At 57.6% G+C, this 12398-nt stretch overlaps 1 protein-coding gene across 1 annotated transcript; it reads right to left on the reverse strand.

The window, feature by feature from the left end:
- Nucleotides 1-1125: 1125 nt before the first annotated feature.
- On the reverse strand, nucleotides 1126-12025 carry PFAS (phosphoribosylformylglycinamidine synthase). The gene is made up of 20 exons (XM_004712932.2): nucleotides 11968-12025; nucleotides 11592-11747; nucleotides 11357-11485; nucleotides 7718-7791; nucleotides 7453-7609; nucleotides 7111-7172; nucleotides 6829-6990; nucleotides 6532-6657; nucleotides 6275-6406; nucleotides 5872-6102; nucleotides 5559-5739; nucleotides 5393-5476; nucleotides 5092-5247; nucleotides 4815-4934; nucleotides 4341-4486; nucleotides 3999-4206; nucleotides 3793-3884; nucleotides 3590-3704; nucleotides 2665-2988; nucleotides 1126-2568 (listed from the first exon to the last, which is right to left on the reverse strand). Exons 1-20 carry the CDS (start codon nucleotides 12023-12025, stop codon nucleotides 2258-2260), a joined length of 3024 nt encoding a protein of 1007 aa, XP_004712989.2. The 3' UTR covers nucleotides 1126-2257.
- Between the last annotated feature and the right edge of the window lie 373 nt (nucleotides 12026-12398).

Here is a 12398-nt window from a genome sequence, read left to right on the forward strand (position 1 = left end):
CAGGAGGAAAGGCTCAGATTTGGTAACCCGTTGGTTGGGCTGCAAGCACGTCAGCATTGCCAAGCGGCCAGCTGCCCCGTGGAGAGACAGGCTTCGGACTCTATCCAGAGTTAGGAGTCTGGGAATCCCCGGGGCAGATCCACCCGTCCTGGAGGGCTGCTGTCCTGTCCGTCAGCCCTCACTTGATGGCATTGAGTGGGTGTCCCTGCAGAGAGCGGATTGACTTGCAAAGGAACGAGAATCCAACCTGAAATGCTATTCCCTCCACAGCCATGATTTTAAAAGAAAGAAAAGGTCGTCAGAGCCTTCATTCCAACTCACGGTAGGCAATTCTCTAGATGTCAGAGAACTTTGCTCCACAAAATTCCGCGTGGCTGATTTTGTTCGAAGCAGATCATGAGGTATGGGCTTCAGAGGTCCCTCTGGGGGGACAGTCTCCTGCTGTTGGTTGTTGGCACCCCCTGGGGACCTCAATCGCTATAATTTGGGTTTCACTGTTAGTTTCACCCCCTCATAGAAGCACAATGCTTAGCCCTACCTCCACAAGGACCTGAGACTGCTCTAACCAAGACATTGACCTACATTAGAAGACAGGGTGAGCTCCCCCGAGATGCAGCCTAGGGTGGTTCTACACTGTCCTGGAGGGTCACTGAGTCAGAGTTGACTTACAGACGGCTAACACCAGGACTAGGGAGAGGGAGACTGGGAATGACAGCTCGTTCATGTGTATGGGGGGGCGTTACACACCAGAAATGAAGGGTGGTGACGTTGCACAACACTGTGATCATTCTGAATTGAACTTTTTGTTTGTTTTTAATTGAACTCTTTAAAAGGGTGAATTTTTTTTAAAAATCATTTTATTAGGGGCTCATACAATTCTTATCACAATCCATACACACATCAATTGTGTCAAGCGCACTTGTACATTCATTGCCCTCATCATTATCAAAACATTTCCTCTCTCCACTTAAACCCCCGGCATTAGGTCCTCATTTTTCCCCTCCCTCCCCGCTCCCCCCTCCCTCATGAGCCCTTCGATAGTTTATAAATTGTTATTTTGTCATATCTTGCCCTGTCCGACGTCTCCCTTCACCCACTTTTCTGTTGCCCATCCCCTAGGGAGGAGGTCACATATAGTTCCTTGTTATCGGTTCCCTCTTTCCTACCCACTCTCCCTCTACCCTCCCTGAAAAGGGTGAATTTTATTGAGGCGATTATATCTAAAAAAAAATAACTAAAATCATTTGATCAAAATGAAACAAACACATTCAAAGGCAAACTGTCTCCCATCCGTAACAGAGCAGTCACAAGGAAGTGACCGCTACACACAAGCAAAGAAAGGAAGCCACGGCCCAGGGCGGACAAGAGACAAGTGTGGGAAATCCTCATGACCTTGCTCCTGGGACACGGGACAGATGGTGCTGGGAGGCCACCATGGGTAAGCGATGGCCTCGGGAGCCAGTCCCCAATGCAAAGTTTGGCTCTGACACTGTGTGGCGCTGGACGACTGATAGCGGGGGTTTGGTTTGGGGTCTCCCTGGGTAGAAAGGGCTGTTGTTGACCCTACTGAACTGCAGGGAGTTCAGACACACACAATGCCTGACACACATCGGCTCGTTTAAATTCAATGAGGCTGTCGACTCGCCGGCGGCAGTGGCCATGTTTTGTGAAGGCAGAGGTCGGAGGTCGTAGTCACATATGCTAAGGCTCAGATCAAGGCAGGAGGGTGCTGACCACCTAGTCAGAAAGGAAACTGCTAAACCAGAAGTAAAACAGGACTGCTATGTTCAGAGGTCAGGGCCGAGCACTGCCCAGAAGCTCACAGAGAAACCCAGAAAGTTCCTCTCATTGGGGGGGAGGGGGGAGCGGAGAACACCGAGGTCCCGAGGAGCTGCCCTATCATCCCATAAACTCCAGTGAAGACAACAGGGGATCAAACATCCTCCCGGGCCTGAATGAGAGGCAGGAGGCTTGCGGTAGTGAAAGGTGAAGTAGGGCCAATGAGGTGACCCCCCCACTGCATCTCTGAACCGCCGGCTGCTTCCTGGGCCCACGTAAGGGCACCACATGTCCAAGTGGGGCAGCTGGAAATAGGCAGAAACGGGCAGACTGGGAAATTAGCATCGCTCTTTGACATTTTAGTCCCATCTCTAGAAGAGTGTTGGAAACGGACAGCGGGCTGCTGTGGGTGACTGGGGAGAGCGCAGCGGACGCCCTGGGGACAAACAGGAGCCCCGGGCGAGCTGCCCCAGCCTGCTCAGTAGCCTCCTTCCAGTGTCCAGTTCCTGGCGTTGATGAAGAGCTGCAGCCAGGGGGAGGTGCTCAGAGCGTCAAACGGAGGGGGCCGCCATGCCCACTGCCAGGGCCGCACAGCCCGCTCGGGGTGGGGCATGAGCGCCAGGTGGCGGCCATCAGGGGAGCAGACACCAGCCACGCCGCCTGGGGAGCCGTTGGGATTCAGGGGGTATTGCTCGGTGGGGTTCCCATCATCATCAGCCCAGTGCAGCGGAGCCAGCCCCCTGACCTCGATTTGCTCTCGGAGTTCCGGAGGAGAAAATGTCATGTAACCTGGAAAGGGGGGGCGATGTGAGAGTCAAGCACCTCCGAGCTTCCCCCGCCACACACACCTCCCCCAGGTCCCCCCCCCTCCGGTTGGACCCTGACCTTCCCCATGGGCGCTCCACACAGGCAGCACAGCGCCCTCCATCCCTCGCAACATCACGGCCGGCCCCGGCCCCACACGCACGCTGGCCCAGCGAGACTCAAAGCGCCCGGACAGGTTGTAGCGCAGCAGGAGGCCTGGCTGGACGGGCTTGGGATCAAAGCCCATGGCCTTGACCTCTTTGTTGGGGTCGCTCCCGACCCAGCCCAGCAAAGCCAACAGCTGGCAGCCGTTGCACACCCCCAGGCTGAAGGAGTCTGGTCGGTTCCGGAAGCGCCACAGCTCTGGCCCGGCCTTTGGATGAAAGGTAATGGCAGCCGCCCACCCTGGGGGGAGAAAAGGGAAGTTCAGACCCAGGGAAGGGCAGGATGGCTGCTCTCCCAGCACCCACATCTTGCCCAGCTCAGGGCAAGCACAGGGGAGCCATGAGTGTGTTCAACTCAGTCAGCAGTCCCCCCTGGGTGGGGGGCAGAGCTGGCCCACAGGCAGGGTCTCATTTGGCCAGCAGAATACTTCCAACACCTGTCTTCCATTGTCCAGCAGTCACTCGGACTGCTGACAACTGATGCGGAGTGACTTCTGACTCACGGCAACTGCTGGAGTGTCAGAGTCGAACTGTGTCACAGGGCTGTCAAGGCCTTGACCTTTCGGAAGGTGACCATCACAAACTGGTCTTGCAAGGTGCCTCGGGGTGGGTCGGCTAGAGGGCTTAACTGTGTGTTACCCAGGGACAGATGGCTAAGGCTAAATTTCAGATTTCTACAAAGCCCTGGAGCTGTGGAGAAAAACAGGGTCACCTGCACCCTGCCCGCGCCCCCCACTTGCAGGCCCTCTGGTGGTGTCCGGCCCAGGACAAAGGCTCCTACGCTCTCCGGTTTGCCAGCTCGGAAGCAGGGAGGGAGGGCGGGAAGGAGCCTGGGAGCTGACCTTTGGCAGAGCCCAGCACATCTGCGTAGCTGAAGCCGCCCACGAAGGCCACACCCCGGAATGTGTCCAGTCCAATGGCCCCAGAGCAGAGATCCTGCATGGTCACATCCCACACCTGGCAGGGCGGGAAGGCGGCGTGTCAGGCAGGGGACAAAGCCCAGGGCTTGAGTGTGGCCCCAGCTCTGCTCAGCCACCCTGCTCACCTCAAACCCGGCCAAATGGAAGGCATCGGCCATCTCCCGGTCTCCGTTACTGCCCTCCTCCCGCAGGATAGCCACTCGGGGGGCAGGGCCACCTGGAAGGGGAGAATGTGTGTGAGCCAGAGGCCACCCCCCCCCACCCCCGCCCCGGGAACATTTTCTAGGAGAAGCTTTGGCTCCAGACCCCAGGGAGCCACACATGCTCTCACCAGGCTCCCGGGGCACGGAGACTTTGGGAAAGGTGGCGGGCAGACAGTATCTCGGGCCTGTCCGCTCCCTCAGCCCCTTTTCCTCCTCTGCCACACAGCGCGGCTGTGCCTGCAGACGGTCCAGCTGGAAACTCGTCTCCTCCCAGAGGGCTCGCAGCTGCCCCACGGGATCCTCCAGAACCACACACCCGTTCACGGACACCCGGACCTAGCAGGCAGGTGAATGGATTCAGGGTTCTGAGAAATGGGGCCCAATGCATTGCTGCTTCCCGGCTGGCAGAAAGAAGGCCTGCACACCTCCCCCCCTCCGACATCTCTCCCCCCGACCGGGCGCCCCCTCACCATGGCGTGGGGTCCCGCATCGCCCGTGTGGCCTAGCTCCAGGCAGCGCAGGCCAGCATCCAGGTAACAACCCAGCACTCGGGCCAGGTCTGCTTCCTGCACCTCCAGCACCAGGCCTGGCTCTTCAGCAAACAGCACAGACAGAGCTAGGGGAGAGCAGCGGGGAGTCAGAGTGGTTCCGGGGTCGGTGGGCGTTCAGAAGGCACACGGTCAAGGCGAAGGGTTGAGGTGGAGTGAAGGTTAAAAGAATGAGACCAGGCGTGTTGCTCCAGAAGCCACAGCCAGGATCCTAGCAGTGCCATCGGGGCACTGGTGCCATCGGGGCACTGACCAGGGAGGGCAGCGGGGAGCTGAGGGGACAGGCTGGGGACATATCACTGGCAAACAGGAGGCAGGGTCTGCACGTTGTGCTAGGCCTGGAGAAGCAGACGGGGGATGGTAACCCAAGCCTGAGCCTAGACCAAGGGCGCTCACCATCAACCCCAGGGGCAGGCACATCCACCTCGAGCCCACAATTCCCAGCAAAAGCCATCTCCAGCAGGCAGGTGACGAGGCCTCCGTCACTGACGTCGTGGCCCGAGCGGAGGCAGCGGTCTGGAGGGGGAACAAAAAAAGGGCACGGCCGTTTCAAGACCCAGCCGCCTTGTGGAGGGGCACGTAGTCAGGAAGCGAGAGAGAATGTGGACACAGAGTACCAGAGGGAAGGACCTCGGCGTTCTCGACCCCACCCTGCCTGCCACCCCTTCCGCACCTTTCAACAGCTGCTGGGTGATGTTGAAGGCACGCACCAGGTTCTCGGGCAGGTCCAGGTCAGGAGGCTGGTCCCCAAGCTGGGAGAAGCACTGGGCCAGCGCCGTGCCCCCCAGCCGGTGCTGCCCAGGGCTCAGAGGCACGTAGAGCAGGTGACCTAGGCAGGCAGGGCGGCTGCGTGGGTGATGGAATTCACCCCCCACCCTGGTCCCAGAAGCAACGCGGCCCCAGCGCTCAGCTCGCACACCACACAGGGGCTGCCCTCCAGGATCCTCAGTGCAGGGAGGAGGCGCACACCATACCTCTTCCTCCAGGATGCTTGAGATCGGGGGTCACGGTGGCTGTGATGTCGGGGCACACGGCATAGGCTGAGATGACCAGGGACCCTGCGGAGCCAGGAGTAAGACAGAGCAGGGCAGTTGGACCACGGGCTCTGCTCCAGCCCCGTCCCCCTCAGCCGGGCCTCACCTGGAGCCCGCACGGTCTCAGCGCCCACCCGGGCAGCCATGCTGAGCGAGTCCTTGCCCCCGTCTACGGCCACACCCAGGGCCGCCATCACTGCCACCATAGCCGCACAGGCATCGGCCAGCGCGGCGCCCTCCCCGGGGAGCTTGGCAGCCCACATCCAGTTGCCGCTGCACTTCACGTCCTGGGGGTGGGGAGGGGAGGGGAGATGTTCCGGGTCCCGTGAGCACAGGACTTGGAAGGCTGGGGTCGGGGAGAAGGGTGGGAGGGGCGTGAACACGGGAGCATCCCAAAGGGCTGGAGCTGAGGGGCTCACCCGCAGGTCCGTGACGGGCGCAAACACCAGGTTGGTGAGGGCCTCTGCCACAGCCAGCCGGGCAGCGACCTTGGGGTCCAGCAGGCTCTTGACCGGCTGCTCCCCCAGGGCCGTGGCAGCCCCCACGAGTTCCTGGTGGCTCAGTGCCACAACGGCTACATCTGCCAGAGGCGTGTGCAGCGGCCCGACACACTGCTGCTGGGCCACCAGGCCGCTCACTGAGCGGTCCACCTACAAAACCGGTGGGGTCGTGAGGACAAGAGACAGGGTGGCACATACTCCTCCACACCACCCCGTCCCCCTCTGGAGCACACTCTTGGCATGGAGGAAGAGTGCCACCCCAAGGTGCCCTGCGCCCCGCCCCATCTCCCTCTGAGCAGTCCACACGGTGCGGCCGGAGCACCTTGTTGGTGAGGTAGCGCTTGCTGGCCACGGCCGGCAGACGCAACACCCGGTCCAGTGCCAGGCGCACGCTCAGCCTCGGGGGCAGGACCAGCGGCCGTAGCATGGGCGTGTGCCTCTGGAGGAAGAACTCCTGCAACACAGAAACGGGGACCCGGCGGGTGAGCACCGGGGCACAAGGAGCAAAGCAGCAAAGCAGGAGTAGGGGCAAGGGTGGGGTCGGAGAGGGCAGAATCATCCTCCCGCCACCCCGTTCACCTTCCGAGGCATCTTGCCCAACACCCACTCCAGCTCCAGGTCCACAGGGGTCGGGGGAGGCGAGGAGGGGGTGTCCCCACCACCGCTTGTACCCACAGGACATTCCCGGTCATCCACCAGCACTATCTGTGCCCCGAAGGGGGCGGGAAGAGAGAGAACACACCCACCGTGAACATCCCCATCCCTTCCCCCACTGATCGCTGCTTTCCCTCCAAGGTTCTCCCTGGAGCCTGTACCCCCACCCCAACCCCAACCCCCTGCCAACCAGAGCTCCAACCGGCCCCTGGGCCCACTCACTCTCTTATCTCCCGTGACGGTGCCCACAAAGCAAGCCGGGCAGCGCTCTCGGGCACTGATCTGATTCAGGAAGTCTTGGTGGGGGGCTCTCAGCAGCAGTGCATTTGACTCCTGATACTCGGCCCCCCAGATTTCCAGGGCATTCACGGTCGGGTCTCCAAGCTGCACACACGTGGGGGGAGGAGAAGCAGGATGCGTCTTGGAAAGCGGCTGGGAATGGGTGGGGGGCCTGCTGGGCGGGGTCCAGGTAGGAAGTTCCCGACCGCGGGGGATGAGGCGCACCTGGAAGCGGCTGGTGTAAATGATGGCTCCCGCCGGGTCACTCAGCTCCTTCAGGACATTGCCTGGTGGGATTGCAGTGGGAGGTGGTCAGCTGGCCAGCATCAGAGACTGGCCCACGAAGCACAGCTCCCAGCCCTCACAGGAGCCCTTTCCGTGGTTTATGACCATCAGTCACCCCGCTGAGGAAAGCTCCCAGTCCCACGCTGCCCCTGCCCAGGACCCGGAGGGGGGCAGTAAGGGGCCCGGAGCTGGGTGGGCAAGCAATTGCAAATCCTCCATACCTCTCCCTAAACCAAACCCGGCAGGGCACCAGGGCAACCCTGCCCCAGTCCCTTCCCTCACCATTGCCACCAGCCCCCTGGTCGTGGAGGCTGCAGATGGGGTTCCCCCCGGGGGCCTCCACGCAAGCCCGGATCACTCGGTTCATCTTCTGTTCCATTTCTGGGTCTCCCCGCTGCACTGCGCCAAAGTCCAGGGCACTGGCGTTGTCTCCTTGCACCTGGGGGGACGTAAGGCACAGAGCTCGGCTCTGTGAGGCTGAGGACGGTGTCAGCGGCCCACCACTGGAGCCCAGCATTCTACCCCGTTTTCAGTTCCTGCCGCTCACCTGCACAGACGAAGCAGCTCCACCCCCAACTCCGATCCTATAGACAGGGCCCCCGACCTTCACCACCTCCATGCCTGTGAGGAAGGAAGGCAGCACTGGAACACTGGAAGCCACCACCGAGGAGTGTGAGGATCAAGGGAAGCTACACCTCTCGGGTGGGGAGGGCCACTACCATCCTTACTGGGTTGATGGGCGAGTGAGTGCAATGGCCCAACTTCCACAATTTCACAGCATCAATCCGAACTGCAAATATGCTGCATAGGCCTTGGGAACATATACTTCAAGGGTAGATTTATGCATACAGGTACAAAACTCACCCATGGCAAGAGTCTGAAAGATGGCAGCATTGTTTTCGTTAGTAAAAGACAGAAAATACCTTAAATGCTAGCAATCAGGGAACTCAATGCCATGTATGAGGCAGAAATGGGAGTTGGTGGGCAAGCAAGTGGAAAAAGGCCCTGGGCAAGTGAAAAACACCCCAAGGACGTTGCCAAACACCAAGCCTCCCCTCCCCTTCGGAGATGTAGGAGGCTAACTGTTGCAGGTAACACTGAGCACTGCTGCTTCGTCCCAGCAAAACTGCAGCGGGAAATTCCCCAGCTACTCCCTCCCAAGACCTGGGCTATAAAACTCTTCCCCTCTCACACGGACAGCGAGGCTTCTCTGGCCCTAATTAGGGACCAGTGAACCTCACCCCCGGGGCTCTGAAATAAACCTTTGAGACTACTTTCTGCCTTTACCTTCTTTCATTCTTCCCATCGCCTAATCTACCTGACGCCATGGAGCTGATGCTGACTCACACAGAGCCCACGTGACGGGGGAGAACTACCCCTGTGGGTTCCCAGGCGTAAATCTTTACGGGAACAGAAAGCCTCGTCTTTATCTTGAGAAGTGAACCACTTCCCTTGCTGGTAGCAGCCAAACTCACCGCTCACTACAGCACAGTGACGCTACAAGACAGGGGCGAACTGCTCCTGTGGGTTTCCAAACTGCCAATCTTTTTGGAGTAGAAAGCCTCGTCTCTCTGCCAGCTCCATGCCTGGCCCGCTGTGCCACTGGGGCCTTTAGTAGTGGCTTAGGAAAGACGCGGAGACCAGTAGACGTTAGAACTCAGAAACAAGCCCAAACATCTATGGTCACCTGGTTTTCCAAGAACGCAAGGCCATTCAATGGAGGAAATAAATTCTTTTCAACAGAAGCCATTCAAAAACAACTAGATATTCACACAGCAAATGAAGAGAACATGGGACCCTACCTCACACCTGACCTAAACCTTCATTCAAAATGTGCCAGAAGCCTCAGTGTAACAGCTAAAACCTTACCTAAACATTCATTCAAAATGTGCCAGAAGCCTCAGTGTAAGAGCTAAAATGATACAAATGTTAGAGTGAATCTTTGTGGCTTTGGAGTGGGCAATGGTTTTCTTAGATAATGGCACCAAGATGTAGCAAGCAACCAGAGAAAAGAAGCAATTGGACTTTACCAGCGTTAAAAAGCTGTGCTTCAAAGGCCACCATCAAGGGAAAAGACAGTCTTCAGCATGGTAACAATCACTGTAAATCATCTATCGGATAAGGAACTGATATCTAGAATACATAATGAACTCTTACAACTCAAGGCTAAGACCATCCGATTAAACATGGGCAACCGACCTGAATAGACATTTCCCTCCAAAGATCTAGAAAGGGCAGTGGCCAGTAAGCACATGAGAAGATGCTGGACATCATTACTCATCAGGGAAAAGAAAATCAAAGCCAGGATAAGGTGCCATTTCGCACCCATGTGAGGATGTAACGGGCCCTCCTGGCTGAGTGAGTCATGCATCTGGCTGCTAACTGCAAGGTCAGCAGTTTGAAACCACCAGCCATTGCTAGAGAAAGATTCAGTCTCAGAAACCCACAGGGGCAGTTCTCCTGTGCCCTTTGGGGTCACTATGTTTCAGAATCCACTCAATGGACGTGAGAGGGGATGGCTATAAAAAGATGGACGATGACAAGTGACGGCAAGAACATGGAGAAATGGAACCCTCACCCCCTGCTGGAGAAATCTAGTGACGGTGCAGCGGCTGTGCGCCATCGCTCTGAGCCGAGCCGCCCTTCTGCGCACAGACCGAACACGAGCATCATCCGGAATAGCCGCAGGGAGTCACAACTCAAATGTCTGGCTACAGATGGAGGAAGTGACCAATCGAAATGTGACTTAACCTGCAGAGTGGAGCACTGTACATCATGAAAAGAGGAAGTTCCGCCCCATGGACGAAACGGGGAAATATTACAGGACGCCATCAGAGGAAGCCGGTTACAAGAGTTACCACCTTGCGTGACTCCATCGAGATGTGCAGGCCAGGGAAAGCAAAGGAAAGGCAGGCGGATCTATGGCTTCCAGGGACTGGGGGAGGGGAGGGAGTGACCCGAGGGGAGGAGGCAGACCGGCCCGGCCGTGTCTCTTTCCGTTGTGCATAAGCATAAAGTCGCTATGGGTTGGCACTGGCTCGATGGCACCTCACAACAGTGGACACGGGGCTCTCTTTTGGGTGGACGAAGACATTCTGGAATTGACTGGTTGATGCACAACTTAGTGAAAACATGAAGAAAAACCGATATATATGTATCATGTATATCTGTATATCTATCCTGACATTTCAAAAAGGCAGTAGATGGACTTCGTGGTATGTGAACTTTCTCTCAATATGTGGTTGTTTTTAAAAAGTGTGCACACATGCCATCTGCTTATAAAACTAGGGCACAGACATAGAAGCTTGCTTCTCCACAGTGGGAACACCCCATGGTCGGGAGGGAAAATAAGCAATCAATGGGGTTGTGCATCAGGGACCCGGTGGCTGCGGGGGAGGGGAGGACAAGGACGGGAACATTTTTCCTCTATTGTAATTGCCTTTGTCCTTTGGATTTGAACCCCCTCACCACGTATCCATAAACAGAACCTGGATTTCATCTCACTCTGCCAGGGAGGAGCAGCTGGTGGTTCCAAACAGCTGACCAATGTGTAGCCACTACGCCGCCAGGGCTGCCCTGTGGGACAGAGCTGAACTGCCCCCCAGGTTTCCTGGACGGTGAGTCTCTTCAGTAGAAAGCCTCGGGGGTCAGAGTCAACTCCATGGCTGTGGGCGAGGAGGGGTTTCTGAGACTCTAAGAGCCCGGCCACCCTGGGCTGACTGGGAGGTCGGTGGTTCAAATGCACTGCTCTCCGGGAGAGAAAGATGCAGCAGTCTGCCGGTGTAAAGATGACACCCTTAGGAGCCCGGAGGGCCACTTGTCCCCTCGCCTACAGAGTGGCTGTTGTGAGCCAGAACGGACTCGATGGCAGTGAGGCTTTATCTTCATTCTCACACAGCACCCAGAGCAGACTGAGGGCTTGTCGACGTTTGCTTGATTGATGTGAGCTTTAAGCCACGGGCCCTGGTCCCCGCAGGCACCTGATGTACCAAGTTGTGACCCAGAAGCACCGCAGGTGTGTGAGTGAGGTGGGTCCTTGCTCTGTATGAGAAGGAGGCGACAAAGACCAAGACCGTTTGGCTGGCCAAGAGCCCTGTCCCAGGAGATGGAAAAACTAAGCAAGGGGTTGCGGTGACTCCTAAATCCTGGCCCTGCGGACTGCTGGCTGCGTCGTTGGCAGGCTCACCTGTTTCAGGGGAATCCTTGCTCACGTGCTCGGCTTCCATGACCCCAATGCCTCCACTGAACATGATGGGCTTAATCCACTCCCGCCGCTGGCCGTCAGGGAGCTGGAGGCCCAGGGAGCGAGAGAAGCCTGGAGAGAGGGAGGGCAGCATCCTGTCACCCAGAGCTCCTGGGTCCGCCAGGAAGCCCACTCCAGTGCTAGGAATCACGGCCACCCCCGCAGCCCCCAGCCTCACCTGTCAACACCGGCTCTCCAAACTTGTTGCCGTAGTCAGAAGCCCCGTTACTGGCTTCAATGGCAACCTCCAGGGGCCGGGCAAAGTTCCCAGGATACTGAAAACTCGGGTCCTCCCAGGGCAGGCTGTAACCTAGGAGGGAAGGAAGAGAGTGGACTAGAAAGCAGGAAGATGCAGGAGCCAGAATCTGTAAGTTGCATCCAAGCGATCAAAGAACCGCGCAGGTCCGTTCAGGAAATTCCATCTTGGGGGATGTAGAACCTGCCATCAAGCTTGGGGGAGCTCCTCCCCTCCCACCTAGTCTTCTCAGTAAGAGGCAGAGTCCGAAAAATGTCCTACACCAAAAATAAGCCCAAGCCTTCTAGTTGATTCCCACTCGCAGCGACCCTGTGGGCCAGAGTAGAACTGTCCTGCAGGTTTCCAGGACCATCCATCTTTAGGAAAGACGAGAAAGCCTCATCTGTTTCCCGTGGATCTGCTGGTGGTGTCGAACTGCTGACCTGTGGTTACCAGCGCAACATGTAACCACTATGCCATCAGGGTTCACAGGCACACGAGCCTGAATTCCACACATAGGTCCTAAGAAAGTGGATTTAGGAGGCTGGTGACGGTCATAAAAGCAACTTAGTACCATGCTTTCTTGGCAAGTGGGTGTTTCTTTATTGAGAAAATGGTAGCTCGGCACTGCCAGGAGGGCATCTTTGGCCTCCCCTGGTCTACACTCCTTGTGGTCATGGCACAGGACAGGCCTGTTACTCTAGAGCCCCGGCTCCCAAGGAAGGGCACCCAGATGGCTCTTTGACCCCC

Source organism: Echinops telfairi, unplaced genomic scaffold (assembly GCF_000313985.2).
Source record: "Echinops telfairi isolate 266 unplaced genomic scaffold, ASM31398v2 ScPeMD7_2010;HRSCAF=2546, whole genome shotgun sequence".
Taxonomy (NCBI): Eukaryota; Metazoa; Chordata; class Mammalia; order Afrosoricida; family Tenrecidae; genus Echinops; species Echinops telfairi.